This window comes from Mastigoproctus giganteus, chromosome 5 (assembly GCF_048544385.1).
Source record: "Mastigoproctus giganteus isolate SK-2022 chromosome 5, ASM4854438v1, whole genome shotgun sequence".
In the NCBI taxonomy this organism is placed as follows: Eukaryota; Metazoa; Arthropoda; class Arachnida; order Uropygi; family Thelyphonidae; genus Mastigoproctus; species Mastigoproctus giganteus.
The window spans coordinates 65,155,422-65,176,431 of record NC_143579.1 but is presented as its reverse complement, the minus strand read 5'-3'; the positions used below and the strand labels follow the sequence as shown (position 1 = coordinate 65,176,431).

General features: G+C 36.9%; 1 protein-coding gene across 7 annotated transcripts in view; it reads left to right on the top strand.

The window, feature by feature from the left end:
* The window catches only part of LOC150085455 (uncharacterized), a 1,845,429-nt gene that overhangs the window by 675,988 nt on the left and 1,148,431 nt on the right, over positions 1 to 21,010 (top strand). For all 7 annotated transcript variants that reach the window (XM_090374043.1, XM_090374041.1, XM_090374042.1 and 4 more), the window contains 2 exons: positions 3,187 to 3,347; positions 10,154 to 10,292. In XM_090374043.1, coding sequence (XP_090230169.1) covers positions 3,187 to 3,347; positions 10,154 to 10,292 — 300 coding nt within the window. The remainder of the gene's footprint in view (positions 1 to 3,186; positions 3,348 to 10,153; positions 10,293 to 21,010) is intronic.

Sequence of the window (21,010 nt, the reverse complement as noted above, 5' to 3'; positions counted from 1 at the left end):
ATGAAAATTAATAAGATTAAAAAATTTAATTTACGAAGTTAGATTCTTGAATGTAGTGATATATATTATGCTAACTATTCCATAACAATTGCAATGTTAAATTAGTTTTGTCCTTGCTAAAAAGTAAAAATTCCGTAGCTAAACACAAAAAGATATATGCCCAAAAGTGGTTAGAACCTTTGAGCTACTTATTTATCACAATCGAAACCCTACTATTTCTCTGCTCTACTCGTTACGTGCTATGATATTTGCACCAAAACACCAATATCAATAGTAAGTTGTAACTTACAAAATCATTAGCTAAATTTAAAAATAAGCTAATGAATATGACTAAGACTAGTTAAACTATTTGTAAAACACAATTTAATATGTTAATTAATTGAAAAGATGGTAAAAATTTCCAAAAATCTTATCTGTTTCCATGAGCACAAATTCTGCATCTTAGCACTTATATTCTGGTACCCGACATCCTACTCGCAATCTAGGGACAAAGGAAGTTATCCTCCTAGTGGTAAGTTACTCTATGTGGTGAAACTATGTCCACTTCTCAACCTTGGTAATACACTCCCAGGTGACCCCCCATTGTCTAAATTAGCTTACAATAGAATTGTAAGCTAATTTAAAATTGAAGATAATCTTTTAAAATTTTAAATTGAAGATATTCTTTGTAATTCAGATCCAGAATTTCTTTTTTTTTTCCCCCTCTTTTTTTCTTTCCCCCCCACACAAATTATTGATTTGATTTTTTTCCCTAATTTTAGTCTAGTTTTGGGCAATGAAGTCAAAATAAGAAAAAATTAATATTTAAAAGCATTTATGTATAAATTTTTCCTTTTTTCAATTTCTCAGAATTCCATAATAAACACTCCGTGCTACCCACTAGTATCAGAAATTCACTATGTAGAGTCCACACACATTTAGAAAACTCTTAAGGAAGGGTAGAGACTATCAGACATAGTTTGGTAAATGACATTAGCTTTAGATTCCAAGTGTGCAGTAATGAATTTTTAGAATAAAACTTAATATTGCAAAATATGAATATTCATCAGTGTAGTCTTCTTCTGCAACACATTTGTTCTTTCATGTTGCGACTGATCAAAACATTTTTGGAAGTTTCCTTTAATTAATATTTATGAGTTGCCACCATTGTGTTTGATTAGATTTCTTGAACTGACTCACATCACTTTCCTTTCATATCACGTTTTAATTTTGGGATTAGCCAGACATTGTGTGGTGCCAAACAAAAAAATGAGGTGGGTGTAGCATGACAGAAATGTTCTTGTCAGTCAAAAATAGACAGATAGCAATTGACATGATATAATAGTACATTGTTGTGGTGAAGGAGAGAACCATTTCACCATTTTTCAGGTTGTTTAAGGTGGACTGGCTCTCAAGCATTTTAAAACCATCTGTATAAATGGCTGCATTTATAAACAGTGACACCTAGCGGAACTAATTCTTATTACACCATACCTTATTGTCAAGAAATGCAGTCAGCATTATCTTCACATGTGATTTTGGTGGCCAATCTTTTTTTTTTTGTTTTGGTCATGACAGTTTTTCATTAAGATGTTTGAATCTTGTCCTCTTGGTCATATTCATCATACTCAAAACTCATAACTTTTTATAATTTCTGTTAAAAAAAGGCTCCAGCAGCTTGCTTGAATGACTCAGATGAAATGAGAGGTCACTCAAGATCAAGGATCTTGAGTGAGAATGTATTGAGAAACCTCACTCATCTCATTCTCAAGTCAAAATTGTCTGAACTGAACCAAATGCAAGAGTAGAGTCCCTGGCAATTTCTCGAATGGTCAGTTTTCCATGCAGTCAAATGATGATCTGGACTTCCTTGTTATTTTGATTTTTTGTTCTTCAAAGTGTTGTCTTCGAATACTGTAATAAGCTTTTCCTGTGTTTCTGTGGCTGACTTTCAAAGTTTACAGTGAAATTTAATGTTTCATGCATTTTTCAAATTTCATTATTTTCAGTATCCACAAGAAATGAGAAAAAGAAATTTTTACTTCAAGCAGCATTCCACTAGGCTGGAGCATAACAACAGAATAAAACTTGTTGCACATTCAAAATGTTTCACCAAACATTTTGATCAAATCATGCACATGTGCTTTGAAAATTTTAACAATAATTTGTGGCAAAAGAATGTTTGATTTACTTTTTATTTTGCGTGTGGCGAGGGGTTGTTTTAATGATGTACACAAATTTTTAGATGTACAATTTATAATTTGAGGTCATCATAATTCTCAAATTGGAGTGCTCTGATTTAATATGCCTCAATGCTTCCTTTTCATTCTTTGTGCTTTCCTTTTTTTTGGGATTTAAAAAAAAAAAAAAAAAAATCATTTCTTATACAAATTAATAACTTCTGCAACAGAAACTGCAGTTATAGTGGCAGCACCAGTAATGAAGCATGCTATATGATTTGATTCTATGAAACCCGGTCGGCTATATCCATATGTCATTTCTGTTTCAGCATTTTCGAAAATGGATCTGTGATTTATTCATTTTATGATGCACTTACAATGATTTAAGGAAACTGTTTATAGTCAAAAATCTACACATTTCAATTGCTCCAAATAGTCACAGATGGTAATTGCTATGAGAAACTTCAGTTTCGTGTTTATTTTATAGGTTTAATAGGTCGCAACTGCGATTTTAATTCAGATGTTGCATTTTAGAAATAAACAACGTTTCATTTGTCAGGAAAAATGAATTAGCACAAGATAACCATCTGGGAATAGATTTATATTCAGTTTATGAGATGTAAATAGAACTTTGAGAAATTTGTTTACTTTCATTCTTAAAACACTTCTGCTTCATAAATTTACCTCACCCTCACAATAAATTTTTAAAATTGCAAAAATCTATTTAATTACCCAGTATTAAGTTTGTTGTATAGATTTGGTCTTTGATAAGCTAAATTTTTAATAATTAATTTTATAAATTTATTTATATTCATTTAGTAGCTGCCTAGCTACACTATTTAATAGTGTAGCTGCCTAATTAATGCAGAGTAATATGTAGAAAAAAACTTTTTTTTTCATATATTTTTGAAAAGCAATTGCTTGATGGTATATTTTCTTAAAATTAAAACAATAAATAATAACACAATCTATATAATAATACAGTACAATAATATATATAATTCAATCTATGCACTTTTATATATAGGAATTTGAAACACTTCTTCACAAGCTTGAACCCCAAGTAGCAGAAGTAAAACAGACTTTCAAATCAACTACTCGTAAAACTGCTACTGTTCATACAAGATATAACACTGTTGTAGAAACATGGGATCATCTGTGGTCACTCTCTAATTTATATGTGGAGAGGTAGGTTGAATGTTTTATTATTCCTTCTAGTTGCTGAACAATTCTATTAAATGTGTCTCCCCCCCCCCCCCCCCCCCCCAAGATTAAAGTTATATTATGAGTTCAGATAACAAATGTCCTGTTACAGGACATTTGTTATCTGAACATTTGTCTCTGAAAAATTTCTTGTTAATTATCCAAGTTTCATTAAATAACACTGTCATCTGTTGTATTGTCTGATTGTGAAGAAATTGTATGGTTTACACAAATACATGTGTATTATGAACAAAAAATTTATTTTGTTTTAAATTTGTGTCCTTATTTAGAAATATATTTTTGACTTTGTATATTTTCTTTTTGTAGTACATCTTTGTTGTTGATAATCTTGAATTACAAAAACATAGTACCCTGAAACAACCACAATTTCAATTTTTTAATTGTTATTCCTATTGTTTAATGATGTTATAAAATTTGATATCGCTTTGCCCTTTTTTTCCCTTCATTCTCTATTTACATCAAACACGTGTACACCTGTGGACAAAAGTAAAGATATAATTGAGTATGCACCCTTATTCTTTGTAAATTAAACTGCAGTTGTTCACATTAATAATTTACACATGAGTACATTTGTAGATAGTTCTGATTTGCAAATATGTATGATTTTAAATAGAACAGTTGGGCCATATAGATAAGTTTAGTTGTGCATTGAAACAAAACGCATTAGCATTAGTAGAGGCATATGATGCAAGAAAGCAAGCTTATACAGCATCAGCCAAAAAAAAAAAAAAAAAAATCCTTCCCATTTCACACATCCATTATTTGTTCCAAACGTTTGTGTAGTTCTGCCTTGAATTTATTTAAGCTGTCAACTTCCAAAATGGCAGATGGAAGTTTGTTCCAGCAATAAACTACCTGCTGGCTAAAGGCGAATTTCCATACCTCTATCCTCAACTGTCTTTCTGAATTTGAATTTGTTTGCTCAGGCGATTAATCTGGGCAAGAGGAAGAATGCCATCAGTATTGAGCTTGCTCAAACCATTAAAGGCCTTATACACTTCAATCATCACCCTGCAGGTGCCTAGTTTCCAGCCAATGCAATTCGCAGAACTTAAGAGCAAACCCTTTGTTCCCTTCACCAATCTCTTTGCCCTTCTTTGTACTCATTCCAGCAACTCTATATCCTTCCTAAAATTAGATCTCCAGACTTATATTTATATAGTACCCGAGGTGGGGTCTGACCATTGCCTTATACAAGGGGACAATCACCTCCTTATCTCTGCTAGACAAAATTTTCATATCATTGACAAGAGACCATGAGCTACTCTTACAGACTGTCTTCACTGCTCAGAAAACCTTCATATCTGACTGCACAATTACCCCCAGGTCTTTTTTATTCTCCACTACCCTGAGTGTAATATCACATAGTTGATATGTTACGTTGGGGTTACTGCTACTGTTATGCAGTATTTTACATTTGTCAATGTTAAAATTCACCTCTCAGCCCATCTGTTTAATTTTACTAGATTCTGTTGCAATAGCGTACCGTCATTAGTGTCATTAACAACTCTGCCAACCTTTTTATCGTCTGAACACTTGTACATTAAACCTGATATACCTTCATCAGTATCATTAATAAATACAGAAAACAGCAATGACCCAACACCGAACCTGGGGGACTCCACTAATAACATTACTACACAAAGAGCAGTGTCCATTGATTACCACTCTGTCTTCTCCCACTCAACTATCCCTTTATCAATAGCAGCAACTTGCACTTAATGCTGTACTGCTCCAATTTGTACAGTAGTCTTCCATGTGCACACAGTATCAAAAGCTCTCCTAAAATTCAAGTATATGATATAATAAAATTATTTTTTTGCATCCAGCTCTTTTGTGACCACATCATAGTATCCAATCAAATTTTCAGACAAAACGTCCCCTTAACAAACCCATGATTGTCTGAATTATGTCTGCAGTCTTGTCTAGATGATCCTACATCACTTCCTTAACCAGTGACTCCAATATTTTCCCTGGAACAGAAGTTAGAATAACGGGTCTGTAATTACTCCTATCACCCTTTGATCCCCTTTTGTGAATTGGGGACACATTTGCACATCTCCAGTCCATGGGGACCTCCCCTGAGTCCAAGGAAGCTTCCATAATCATGGCTAAGGCTCTGCTTACTTGTTTTGTTTCCTCCCTTCATATAATTGGATATATCCCATCCACCTCAAGTGCCTTATGTTCAATTTCAACAATTTTTCCTTCACTTTGCTTTCAGTTATTACAAAATCATTTAGCTCTCTGCCAGAGTTTGATAAGCTTCTGGCCTACACTGCCCTACAGACTTCCTCATGTGTGAATGTAGATGCAGAATACTCATTCGGTTTGTCAGCTACCTGAGAACGATCATCAGCAGTCAAAAAAAGATATCAAGTGGACTAATTTGATTCATTCCCTTTCTTCCAGAGTTTACATAAGTAAAAAACTTTTTGCTGTTTTTCTTTGCATCTTTTGCCAAGGATTTCTGCCTTCGCCTATCTAGCCTCCTTTATGAATTGATTACAGACCAGCTTATATTTACCGAAGGCTTCTGTGTCACCTGATAGTTTGTGCATCCCATGCATTTTTCTTCTCAGCCATGAGTCTGATTAGTTCATATGACATCCATTTAGGCCTAAACTTTGAACAATATTTTTTTAGTTGGTATGAAATTCCTTGAATGCATCCCATTTCAAATTTGTTGTTGGTAACATCATCAGTTGGTCTCACTGTATAGAATTTAAAAATTGTCTGCGACCACTGTAGTCACCTTTACGAAAGCAAAAACCCTTCCCTTTACTGTTGAGGGTAGTTACATCTTTGAGTAAATCCCACATCAGTACGCTGTCATCACTGCCACCTAGTGATTCATTTAACTGCAGATTCTTACTGCATGAAGAATCACTGCTGATAATCAGATCAAAAGTATTACTTCCTCTGGTTGCCTCTCGAACTTGCTGCTGTAGAAAACAATCATCTAATTAATCCACAAAGGTCATGCTTGTTAGAGAGCAACCCACAAGTTCTATTCAATATCTGGGAAGTTAAAATTCCTCATAAGACAATCTGCTTTACTGGCCCACTCTATTTCTCTGTACAGTTGTTCATTCTACTCATCAGAGTCATTAGGCCTGATGAGTAGAATGAACAACCAGTAGTCAGTAACACACTCATACTCTCAATTTTGCTTTCTCAGTGTTTATAATTTCACAACAAACTGACTCAACGTTGCATTGTCCACCCATGTCAACTTGATGTTCTTCCTTAGATTTTGTGTTTTTTGACTAATAAGCATAATCCCTCCTCCTTTCCTATCCTGTCTATCCTTTCTGTACTCCTTGTACTTCCCAAATTACAATTCTGCATTCCTTATATCTGTGTGACACCACGTCTCTGATCACAGGTAGATATTGTGAGACCACACAATATCTACCTTTTGATGTTTTTACCAGCACCTCAAATTTATTTACTGAACTCCTTGCATTGGTGTACATGCAAGTATATATGCACCTGTTCTTATTCTTAGTTACCCTAACACAGCCCATGTATTTACTCATTCCACGATGACTCCCAGCAGTCCTTGATCTGATCACCTTGTTTTCCAGGCTGTTGCTCATTCCAATAGAAGCAGTGCAAGAATCACTGTCACCTCTGCCAGTGGCTACTGTTAATATATTAGTCTGTGTATTCCCCCCCAAGCTAGCAGTTTTCCGAACCACCTAACACTGCCTCGATAGTATCAGCAAATATTCTTGTACCCTTTCTATTGAAGTGCATCCCATTCCTTTAGAAGCCGTCTCTCCTGTTAACAAACACACACCATGCTGAGAAAAATTTTGCCCCATTGAGCCCTGCACAATCTCTCCAGGGCTGAATTGATCAACAAGGCTCTCATCATATACTCCCTCCTTTCGTATCTTGGCAGAATTGCGGACACTTTCAAATTTAACCCTAATTGTGACTTTTTTTCAACACTGACCTGTACTTGTTAAGTCCGCAGATGTTCCACACTTAATGTCATTAGTGATAACATGTACAACAATATCACGTTTTGTGCCCTAAAAGATATCTGCTCTACAACATCATCAACTTTTTTCCCTAGTAGACATACCTTGGTCCTATTCCACCTATCGTTTTTGCACAATATATTTCCCGTTTCCTTGAAAATTGAGTCACCAACAGTAACTAGTTCCTGTGGGACCAGTGCATTCTGCTTTGGAGTTTGCCGCTGTTTTGTCTGATGCATTAGAGTGAGCTCTGCCATTGAGTTGGGCAGCTGAGAGCTTGATGGGGCCCTCATTTTAATTCCTTTAAGGGCATCTACCCTACACCTCAAACTCTCATAGAAGCCCATCAGAACGCTGAGTTGGCACCTAATTTCTTGACACTGTCTGCACGTAGCACACACCAAGACCTCCTCCTCCTTCTTGGCTGTCTTATCATATTAGACCATGTCCTGTTCCAGAAAGATTCACAAACTTTTAAATTTTGCCCATATTTTTAACTGCGATGCGTTGAAGAATTGCTCCCTTCGGTTCTTCCCCAAGCCACAGCACTTCCTCTTCTTTGTGCTGGTTTCTTTGCTTTTCTGTTCCTGGGCATAATTTTAATTCTCAATGAAAATTAATAATTTTAATTGAGAATACTATACTAAGCTAACAGATTCCTAATACAGTGCTACGTATTATGCTATTTAGTTTTCCATTCTACCTTATGCTTTAAAGTTCAGGATATACCTTATGCTACTTTGTATCGATCTAATATACTACAACAATGGCTGCAAGTTTCGAATGGTACAAGATTCTACGGATAGTAAGCAGTAACTTACAAAATCTCTATCTGAACTCAATGTAAACTAAGGGACATCATTAGGACTATAAAAGTACTTCTAGAAAATAAATTAATATGACAATTAAGCCAATAAACAGAAAATATTTATCAAAAACTTAGCGTTTGCTGGAGCTGCAAAATCTTTTCCAACATGTGGATAACCTCCCCCCCCCCATTTCAGTAGCATATCATAGTCCGGTGGCACAGACACCATATTATATCTACAATAGGCAGAGCCTCATTTTTGTTCAGGGTGAGAAAAATAAAAAATATATATATTTTTTTCTTCTGTATGCCAAAATTTTTATATTTAATAAAGGCTTGGTTGTTGCTAGCAGTATTGTGTGATGGTTATCCTTCACTTCATCTGTCTGGAATTGTCAGGCTGCTTATCCGATCACATTTTTTGGTCTTCTAAAAACATCCACATCGAAAGTGAATAGGTCTGGACTCTATGGAAGATGCTCAGTCACTTTCCATTGCAGTTTCTTAATGGTTACCATAGTTGGTTCTGCCATTTGTTCTCATGCATTGTCATGTAATTGAATGACACCATCAGTCAAACATCTGGGGTCTGCTGTTTTTGATGTGTCTCAGATTGGGGATTTGGATGATTTTTTTAGTTTGAGTGTTTCACTTCTACACATGAATTGGTATAGCAGGAGTCCCTGTGACTCAAATTACAGCATGAGAATAACCTTACCAATGCTTTTGAAAGTCCTGAATTTATTTATTTATTTATTTATTTTTTTTGGCTATAATGGTGAATGATGTTTTCAGTGAATGCTGCCTTTCTTGCTCACTCTCTGGTTCTATGTCCCACACCACAGTGACTGTGTGATCCACATTGTTTGACTACAGTTTTTGAATGGTTTGAGCATGCTCAATGCTGATGGGATTCTTCCTCTTGCTCAGAATAATCACCTGAGAGGGCATAAATTCAAATTGAGGAAAGCCAGTTGTAGGATAGATGTGCGGAAGTCTGCCTTTAGCCAGCGGGTAGTTGGTTGGTGGAACAGACTTCCATCCCTTGTCGTGGAAGTTGATAGCCTAAATAAATTTAAGGCTCAGCTGGACAGGTATTTCGAACAAATGGAGGGGTGAAGTGGAAGTGGTTTTTTTTTTTTTTTTTTTTTTTGGCTGATGCTGCATAAGATTGCTTTCTTGCATCATATGCCTCTACTAATGCTAATGCTACAGCAGTGTGTCACAGGTGGTGGTACTGGCAGATCCATGACGTATATATTCATCAATCTTCTGGCCATATCATCAATTATTATATACTGATCTATCCTGATTATGTTGTCTGTAAAGACAGTTTTTTTCTTTCTGTGAAAGTTTTGTGAACTCTCAGATGATCACAGATGAGAGAAGAATTTAACACTGAATCAAATTAGGGAATTATTAAGAACTAATAACATTTCAGTCTAATAGTTTGATTTCTAGTGGGAAAATCTACATTGGGACAAAACTTTATTATCAGCAGCTTGGATGAACTCATGAGAAATGAAAGGAAGGGTAACATCTCTAGCGGTTTGCGGGTAAGCAGGTAAGGATAATCTAGTTGGTAGCAGGTAAGAATAATCTAGTTAACAGTTAAGTGGCAAAGTGGCCACGTTACAAGACAAGAAGGGAAAAACTAATTGGTGACTGAATTTCTGGATTATAGCAGACACCAAAATTTTTAGAATGGATAATTTTAGGTAAAGATTTCTATCATTAATTTAAGTAATTTTCAGTCATGTGAAAAAGGTGACTTTTGGTTAGAAAATGTTAGTACACACTAAATTTAAATAAATGGTTAAGAAATTTAACCATTTATTTAAAATGGATAAGAAATTGAAATAAATTTCTTATCCATTTTACAAAGATAAGAAATTGTTTTTTAACGTTTTTGAAAGTTAAAAAAGTCTTTTTAAAAATAATTATTGCATTAATGCCATTAACTCTTTTAGATTGAAAGCTGTGGAAATTGTTCTCCATGGTCTGGAGGAAGGCACCCAGACTATTTCCAATATTGAATTGAAACTAGCCTCATTTGACAGCATGCCTTCTGATATGGATTTGTTGCATAAAGTTCACAGTTCACTTATGGTAAGTAAACCCTTTATGGATTTGTGTATTCTGAATAATGGAAATTAGATGTTAATAGAAGAGGTCCAAAGAAGGAATTTCTTTTTCATAGGCTCTCAGTCTTATAGGAAAAAGCTAGGGGTAAAGACTTTGTATTGATATAAAATAAAATTTAAATATCAAGAAATTGATTCTTATAAGTGTTGAGCATTTTGTACTGCTCTCACTGAAAGGTGTTAAAATTTTATAAATGAAAGATGCTTGTAAATGCTTTAAAGCATTTTATAGTTCTGTATTAAAATTTACACTTTGGGAAAATTTTGTTTTAATGTTTTAATATCTCATTAACAATAATTTTTTTAGTGTTTACTGTTTACAGCTGGTACTAATCTACAGATGCATTTCCTATTTTGTTGGAAATTTGACATGCATATATTTGTAAATGTAGGATTATAAAGATTACCCTTAAGAATTGAATGTTATTTATTTATTTTTTCTTTTGCATTTTGTTCATCCAAGGTTTGTGTTTGGTATAGAGTAGAGAGCATAGAGGGGAACAGGTATCCTGTGTGTTATCAGACACTCAGCCTAAAACACTGATGGGTCCAATATCTCTCTATTACAGAAGATTTAGGAGACGTCCGGTTGGCCTACCTCCCTAAAATCCACTCATGCACACCTCGATGGTAAGCCCTGTTACGTCACTTAGGTGGCAACGAACGTGTAGAGTGGTTCGCTTCAAGACGCCTGGTCAGCGTGAAGAGGAAAAGACCAAACCCTCCAGCATATGACAGCACGACAAAAGAAATGGCCCTCAGTCCCCAGCAGCTTTCACTCTCCCTCTTACGGCAGCGAGAGGATCAGAGTGGAAGCAGAGGGTGCTAAGAATCTCTGGGTACGACAAGGCTGCCATGCATGGAAACTGAACTTGGCGTGTTATAACGTAAGATCACTCATCAGTGAAGACAGGATATTAGAGCTGGAAAAGGAATTAGAAAATGTGAATTGGAATATCATCGGTTTGGCTGAAACAAGAAGAAGAAATGAATCACTTATAAGTTTATCAAGTGGAAATCTGCTGTACACCAATAGAAACAGTGAAAGGAGTAAAGGTGGAGTTGGGTTTCTGGTCCATAAAGATTTTAAAAACAACATTTTGGAATTCAAAAGTACATCACCAAGGGTGTCAAGACTAATACTCAAGATTTCTAAGAGGTATAGGCTAAAGATTATGATTTATGCACCAACATGGAGCCATGATGATGAAGAGGTTGAAGAAATGTACACCGAAATTGAGAGTCTTCTAGATGAGCAGAAAACCCACTACACTATTATTATGGGGGACTTCAATGCTAAGGTTGGAAAAAGACAAAACAGCGCAGAAAGAGGAACTATAGGAAATTTTGGAATTGGTGAAAGAAATAAAAGAGGTGAAAGACTTGTGGAATTTGCAGAATCTCAAGGACTGTCAGTAATGAACACTTTTTTCAAGAAAAGGGTGAACAGAAGTGGACATGGAAGAGTCCAAATGGATTAACAACTAATGAAATCGACTTCAACCTCACTATCAGAAGATATATTGTGAATGATGTTACCGTCCTGAATAAGGTAAATGTTGGAAGTGATCACAGAATGGTAAGATGTACACTTGATATAGATGTAGGAAAGGAAAGGAAAAAACAGACTCGAGTAAATAATACAAAGGTCTTTGAGATAACAGAGGAGGAGAAAAACAGTATGTACTGGAACTTAAGAACAAGTTTGAGCTTCTGCAGACTGCTCAGGACCAAGATATCGATGAGGAATACTACAACTTTCTGAAAGTGATAAAGCCCAAGAAACCTATAGGGAAAAAGAAATCCAAAGAAGAAAAAATTAGTCAAGAAACACTTGTCATGATGAACCGAAGATGACAAATGAAGAGCAAGAAAAACACTGACAGGGAGAAAATTGAGTATACAGAGTTATGCAGCATTAGAAAGAGACTCAGAGAGGACATAAGAAGATTTAACAAAAGAAAAGTAGAACAAACATTAAGGGAAAACAAAGGATTTAAATCAGCCATGAGCAGTAATATAGAAAGACAAATGATACTGAAACTGAAGAATAGTGATGGTGTACTTATAAACAGCAGAGAAGGCATAATTCAAATAGCAGAAGACTACTATAGAGAATTATACAAGGAGCGAGGGAATGATGCCAGCAGTGGGGAAGATGGATTGCAAAGTAGCAACACATATGACATACCTGATATTCTTCCTGATGAGGTAGAACATGCATTGAAGAAAATGAAGAATTAGAAAGTCCCGGGGGAAGATGAAGTTACTGTAGAGTTGTTAAAATTGGGAGGAAGAGACATAACACAAAAACTGGCAAGGCTCTTCACAAAGTGCATTAGAAAAGGTGTGATGCCTAAGCAGTGGAATAATGCAATCATAGTTTTGCTGCATAAGAAAGGAGATAAATCAGAAATTGGAAATTATAGACCAATTAGCTTGTCATCCCACATCTACAAGTTGTTCACAAGGGTCATTATTAACAGATTAGAAAGAATACTTGATGAGAATCAACCGAAAGAGCAAACTGGCTTTAGGACAGGATTCTCAACTATGGATCACCTTCACGTAATATCACAGCTAATGGAGAAAGCAAATGAATATAAAACACCATTATGCCTGGCATTTGTGGATTATGAAAAGGCATTTGACTCCATACAGCATAAGGCAATGTTTCGGGCACTGGAAAGACAAGGCATAGATACTCCATATATTATGATTTTGAAGAAAATATATGAGAGTGCTACCTCTTTTATTAGACTAGACAAAGAGAGTAGGAAATTTAAAATCAAGAAAGGAGTTCGACAAGGAGACACAATATCTCCGAAGCTGTTTACTGCTGCCCTTGAGGAAGCTTTCAGAAGATTAGACTGGTCGCAGAAAGGAGTCAATGTGAACGGAGAGTACCTAAACCATTTACAATTTGCAGATGACATTGTGGTCATAAGCCACGATCCCAAAGAATTAGTGGAAAATCTTAATCAGTTATGCACAGTTAGTAAGGATTTTGGACTAAAGATGAATATGGCTAAAACAAAAGTAATGATGAACAAGTATGTCACAAAAAGGGAAATAATGATTGAAGGAGCAGTAATTGAAAATGTGGAGTCATATGCTTATCTGGGACAAGTTATTAGCTGTAATAATGATAAATGGCTGGAAATCAAGAGAAGAATAAATTTTGGATGGATAGCATTCAGGAAATATAGTCAAATACTGAAGAGCAATATCCCAGTTTGTCTGAAACGTAAAATAATGAACCAATGTATACTCCCCACCATGACTTATGAAAGTGAAACTTGGGCACTCACCAAAAGAATGGAAGAGAAGCTGAGAACTTCACAGCGAAGAATGGAACGAATTATATTGGGAATCAGACTGTTAGATAAGAAGAGAAACACATGGATTAGGCAGCAAATTCAAGTAAAGGACATTTTATCAAAACTAAAGAGCTAAAATGGTCTTGGGCAGGACACATAGCTCGAAGACATGATGACAGATGGACTAAGAAAATAACAGAATGGTATCCAAGAGAGGAGCTAGAAGAAAACCTGGAAGACAAAGGCGGAGATGGATAGATGAAATTCATGAGTTTTTGGGTAGTAAATGGATGGCCAGTGCTCAAAACAGAAGGAACTGGAAAGTTGCTGGAGAGTCCTTCATCCTGCAATGGATTGAAAATGGCTGATGATGATGATGAGAGAGCAATAAGGTCAAAATGTCTTGTCAGTTATCAGTATGAGTGTTTGTCTCCTTATCATGTAAATGGAATATATTTTTTGCTCAAACTCCTTTGGCCAGGTAATGTACAGATCTGCAAGCTCAAGGATTTCATCCAGGCAAATCCCTTTACATGACTAAAATGTAAGCTGTGGTTATCTGAATAGTATTTGGAAGAATATTATTACTAGTCTCCAATACCCTAAGGTAGCCGAGCATTCTGGTGTCTTGCCAAAGCTATTGGCCGCAACTTTTGCCCATCTCTGCTCCCACCTCTGTCCAAACCAGATGGTTCTGTTGTCACTTCAGCCAAGGATAAGGCTGACCTGCTAGCATCCCACTTTTCTTCCAGCTCATGTGTTAATGATCTTGGTAAAACACCTCCCACCATTCCCAACACGGTCCATTCAATGCCTTCTGTGGTCTTCCGTCAAAAGGATATCAGAAGGATTTTGATGAATCTTGATGCTATGAAAGCTCCAGGTCCTGATGGTATTTCTCCACTTGTTCTCAAAACCTGTGCTCCTGAACTTACTCCCTTTCTTTGCTGTCTCTTTTCACTTTCTTATTCGAAAGGTATTTTCCCTTCTGCTTGGAAATTTGCTCATATCCAGCCTGTTCCTAAAAAGGGTGACAAATCCCTCCCATCCAATTATCGTCCCATTGCAATTACTTCTACTCTTTCTAAAGTAATGGAGAAATCTATTAACCACCAACTCTTAAACTATCTAGAAACCTTCCATCTGATCAATGATCGCCAGTATGGATTCCGCAAGGTTTGGTGAAACACAAGTAGTTGCTCTTGACATCTCAAAGGTGTTTGATCATGTTTGCCATAAAGGTCTTCTTAACAAGCTTCCATCTTTTGGTTTGCCAACTGTTTTTAGTAATTGGTTATCCAGTTTTCTCGCTGATCGCTCACTGAGGGTGATGGTAGATGGCTCTCTGTCTCCTAACTTCTCTTGGCGCCTCCGGAGCCAGGTGGGCAGGAGCGGCAGTGCGTAGCACACGCTTCTTGATTAGACTGGGGTTCCAGCCCGTGACCACCAAATACGGAGGATGCGGAAAGGTCAGGGAATGACCACCGCATATCCCCGGAGCAATATGGCCTTAGTTGCTAATGCTCCTAAAAACCAAAATAACAAATAACAATAACTCCTAACTTCTCCACTAATGCCAGTGTCCCTCAAGGTTAAGTTCTTTCCCCCACTCTTTTCCTTTTGTATATTAATGACCTTCTTCCATTGACTGGAAATCCTGTCCATAGTTTTGCCGATGATACACATTGCATTCCACTTTCTATTTTGAGAAACCTTGTCCTGCTCAATCAGCTTCAACTTCTCGAAAATCTGCTACCAATTCCTTAAATGCCGATCTTCATGTAATTCTCCAGTGGGGCAAAGACAACTTAGTTGATTTCAACCCTTCTAAAACTCAGTCTTGTCTTATATCTCGCAAAAAGGATTCTTCTGCTCCTATGCTTATCTTTAGTGACACTCCGATTTCTAGGCAAAATGATATATCTCTTTTGGGGATTACCCTGACTTCTAATCTCTCTTGGCACAAGCACATTACAAATATTGCTTCCTCTGCATCTAAAAAACTTGGTTTTCTCTTTCGCTCTCGGCATTACTTTTCTTCCAAACAGCTGCTCACTCTGTATAAATCGCAAATCTGCCCTGCCATGGAATATTGTTCCCACATCTGGGGTGGTGCCCCCAAAACCTCTCTCAGGCTTCTTGATTCCATTCAGAAGAGGGCAGTTAGGTTAATTAATGATTCATCTCTAACAGAGTCTCTCCACTCGCTTTCTCATAGACGTACTGTTTCTGCTGCATGCCTCTTCTACAGATACTTCCATGGGTACTGTTCTTCGGAATTGGCTTCTATAATTCCCGCTCTCTCTTTCAAAACAGTCTGAACACGTGCCGCCACCAGCCAACATCCATTTACTGTCCAACTTCAAACCCACAGAACCAACTTTTCATCTTCCTCATTTATTCATTCAACTGCCGTTTTCTGAAACAACCTTCCTTCATACGTATTTCCTGAAAATTACAATCTACAGAAGTTCAAGTCCAATGTCAACAAATATCTTCTTTCGTCTTCTCAACCTCCAACCCAAGCACGGTACTAAGTACAATATGTTCTAATACCTCTCGTGTTTGGGGTTCACATAAAAAAAAAAAAAAAAAAAAAAATACATCTTCCAAACACTCAAACATATACACTTAAGGACTTTGAACTCGTATCCTAATTTTCATCTCCTTTTTCCTTGAATTTTAATCTTCACAAATAGATAAAAGAGAGCAGGTAATTTAATTGTTAATAGATGGGTGTAATCTAACTGCACTAAAATCTGGTGCACACACTCCTACATTTTCCCACAGGATCTAGTTCTGTCATAGACCTACTAATCTGCTCTTCTATACCATACCCCGGTATAGAACGGGGAGTACTGGATGATCTGCATAATAGTGATTATTTTCCAAATATCTATGAATTCGTGATGATCCCTACTCATCTATAAATTTGTAGAAACTGGAAATTCCCTCAAAAGAAAGGTGGATTAAATGTTCCTCATGTATAGCTTTTGATGTTGTTTCATTCAAAATCAATGCCAAGATGATGCATGATTCATATTACACAAATGCTAGCAGTAGTAGCACATAAAGCTATTCCTCAATAATCATCTAGTACACAAAGACATATACAATATGGGTGCTATGATACCTGCACCAGTGCAATAAAATGAAAGAATAAAGCATTAAATCTTTTTTAGAATTATCCCACCATTACTAATCTTATAAATTAAATTATAAGAAATCTAAAGCAAAGGCACAACAAATAAAATGACGTTTGTCCAAAAAAAAAGAGATCCGTAGAGACTATTTGCTTCCATATCACAAATACACAATTAATTCTGAGAAAATTCAACTTCTAAATGGTAAATATCCGGAAACATTTCCTTCTCCTACTTGGCACTATAATGGACAAGAACTATCCTCCCCTTGTAAACTTCAGTCCCCTCCAAGGTGCCTGGTTGCAGAGCTCTGTGGCTCAGATAATTGAAGTCCTCCCTTGTGTTGATGCCTTTTGCTGATCTCTCCATTGCATTTCTTTGGATCCATTCAATAAGCTGTTTTTTTTTTTTTTTTTTCTTTTCAGATGGGGTTTCCATATTTCAAAACACATTCCAAATGTGGTCTTACAAATGCATTGTTGAACTTGGCGCATCATGGCCTTAGTTGCCCATGTGCCATAAAAACCAAACCAAATGTATTGTATAGTGGGATTCTGACATGCCTCTCTCTAGAGGATATTGTTCAATAAATTACCAATAGGACACCATTCAGATTTTCATCTACTGTTCTTTACAGACTTGTAATAGATTTATAGGCCTTAGAGAATTTGATTAATTTAAAAAGGTTGGTTGCAGGATAGATGTGCCAAATAGATAGCAATTGATTGTGGAACAAACTTCCATCTGATTTTTTGGAATTAGGTAGCTTGAATAAATTTGAGAATTAGACAAATTATTGGAAGGATAGATAGGAGAGGTGTTTTTTTTTTTTTTTGTGGGGATGTATTTTTGCTTCCTTGCATCATTTGTCTCTACAAATACCAATAATGAATGCAGAATTTCTGTGTTCTAATATGCATAATTTATTTGAAATATATTAGCATTAGCATTAGCATTAGTAGAGGCATACGATGCAAGAAAGCAAGCTTATTCAGCATCAGCCCAAAAAAAAAAAAAAAAAAAACCCTCTCCCATTTCACCCCTCCGTTCGTTCGAAATACCTGTCCAGTTGAGCTTTAAATTTGTTTAGGCTATCAACTTCAACAACAAGTGATGGAAGTCGGTTCCACCAACCAACCACCCGCTGGCCAAAGGCAAATTTCCGCACATCTATCCGACATCCGTCCTTCCTCAATTTGAATTTATGCCCTCTGAGGTGATTATTCTGAGAAAGATGAAGAATCCCATTGGCATTGAGCATGCTCAAACCATTCAAGGCCTTATACACCTCTATCAGATCACCTCGCCGGTGCCTAGTCTCCAGACTCTGTAATTTGCAAAACTTAAGCCTTTCTTCGTAAGAGCAACCCTTTGTTCCATTTACTAATCTTGTTGCCCTTCTCTGTACCCGTTCCAGCAGCTCTACATCCTTCTTGAAATGAGGCCTCCAGACCTGTATACAGTACTCAAGATGTGGCCTAACCATTGCCTTATACAAGGGAATAATCACCTCCTTATCCCTGCTAGAAAAATTCCTGTATATCATTGACAAGACACCATGAGCTACTCTTGCAGCTCGTCTGCACTGCTCAGAGAACTTCATATCTCCCTGCACAATTACCCCCAGGTCCTTTTCATTCTCCACCACTGTCAGTGTGGTACCGCAGAGTTGATACGTTGCTCTGGGGTTACTGTTTCCCATATGCAGTACTTTACATTTGTCAATGTTAAACTTCATTTGCCACCTCTCAGCCCATCTGTTCAACCTTTCCAGATCCTGTTGCAGCAGCATAGCGTCAGTAGTGTCCTTGACGACCCTGCCAACCTTTGTATCATCTGCAAACTTGGACATTAAACTTGATATCCCATCATCAATATCATTCATAAACACCGAAAACAACAACGGACCCAACACTGAACCTTGAGGAACTCCACTAATAACATTAGTCCACGTTGAGCAGTGTCCATTGATTACCACTCTCTGTCTTCTGCCACTCAACCATCCCCTTATCCATAGCAGCAATTTGCCTCCAATGCCACACTGCTCCAATTTGTGCAGCAGTCTTCCATGTGCAACAGTATCAAAAGCCTTTCTAAGATCCAAATATATAATATCAAAGTTATTCCCTGCATCCAGTTCTTTTGTGACTACATCATAGTATCCAATCAAATTGGTCAGGCAAGACCTGCCCTTAACAAAACCATGCTGCGTCTGAGCTATAACTGAATTCTTGTCTAGATGATCCTGCAGTGCTTCTTTAACCAGTGCCTCCATTAATTTACCTGGAACAGAAGTTAAACTAACAGGTCTATAATTACTTGTGTCAGCCTTTGATCCTCCTTTGTGAATTGGGGTTACATTTGCACATCTCCAGTCTATGGGTACCTCCCCTGAGTCCAAAGAAGCTCTCATAATTATGGCTAGGGGTTTGCATACTTCCTTTGCTGCCTCCTTTAATATAACTGGATAGATCCCATCCACCCCAGGTGCCTTTTTTATGTTTATCCTCAACAATCTCTCCTCCACTTTCCTCTCAGTTATTACAAAATCATCCAGCTCACTGCCAATGTTTACTTTACCTACATCATTCTCCTTCCTGAATAACTCCTCATGCGTGAATGTAGATGCAAAATACTCGTTTAGATTGTTAGCCACCTGAGCAGGATCCTCAACTGTTGAACCATCAATATCCAGTGGACCAATCTGATTCATCCCTTTCCTTCTCGAGTTCAAGTATGTAAAGAACTCTTTTCTGTTTTTCTTTTCATCCTTTGCCAAGGATTTTTCGTAGTCTGCCTTTGCCTGCCTAATCTCCTTTGTGACTTGGTTACAGACCAACTTATATCTATCATAGGCTTCCATGTCACCCATTAATTTGTATGTATCCCATGCATTTTTCTTCTCTGCCACATGTCTCATTAGTTCATCTGACAACCATTTAGGCCTAAACCTTGAACAATATTTCTTAGTTGGTATGTAAAGCCTGGTAGCCTCCAAGATTAGTTCCTTGAATGCTTCCCATTTTGAGTTTGCTGTTGGTAACATCATCAGTTGGTCCCACTGTATAGAATTTAAATACTGTCTCAGACCATCATAGTCGCCTTTACGAAAACAAAAACCCTTCCCTTTACCTCTGATGGTAGTTACCTCCTTGAGTAAATCCCACTTCAACACACTGTGATCACTGCCACCTAGTGGTTCATTTATCTGCAGGTTCTTAATGCATGAAGAGTCACTACTGATAATCAGATCAAGAGTATTGCTCCCTCTTGTTGCCTCACGAACATGCTGGTGTAGAAAACAATCATCCAATAAATCCACAAAAGCCTTGCTAGTGTGCGAGTGACCAACCCACAAATTCCAGTCAATATCTGGGAAATTAAAATCCCCCATTATAAGACTCTCTGATTTACTGGCCCACTCTATTTCCCTGTACAATATCTTATTATACTCATCAGAGTCATTAGGCCTATAGCACACTCCTACTCTCAATTTTGATTTCCCTATGCTTATGTCACACCAAACTGATTCGGCACTGCCCTGTCCATCGATGTCGACTGGCTTCACTTCCTTGGACTTTATGTGTTTCTTAATTAATAGCATAACCCCTCCTCCCCTCCTGTCCTGTCTATCCTTTCTATACACATTGTATTCCCCAAATTCCAGTTCCGCATTACTTATATCTGTGTGACACCACGTCTCTGATATCCCAACAATATCTGCCTTTGATGTTTTGAGCAATACCTCAAATTCATCAAATTTATTTACCAAACTCCTAGCATTGGTGTACACGCAGGTATACATGCACCTGTTTCTATTCTTAGCTACCCTAACACAACCCATGTGTTTACTTGTAACGCAATGACTACCAGCAGTCTCTGAAATATCCTGCATCTTGTTTTTCAGACTTCTGCTCATTTCAATAGAAGCAGTGCAAGAATCACTTCCACCTCTGCCAGTGGCTACTGTTAATCTATTAGTCCTTGTATCCCCCCCCTTGTGCAATATATGCAAGTTATGCATATATTGCACAACTGTAATTTATGCAAGTTATGCATATATTGCACAACTGCACAACGAACTTCATTTTCCTTTAATTTCCTTTCTTGTTACAGATATTTGTCTCCTCACCTCAAGTCTTTATAAATAAAATCTTATGTACCATGCTAAAATATTCTGCAGTATTACTAGAACTATTTAATGAAATTCTTTTTTTTTG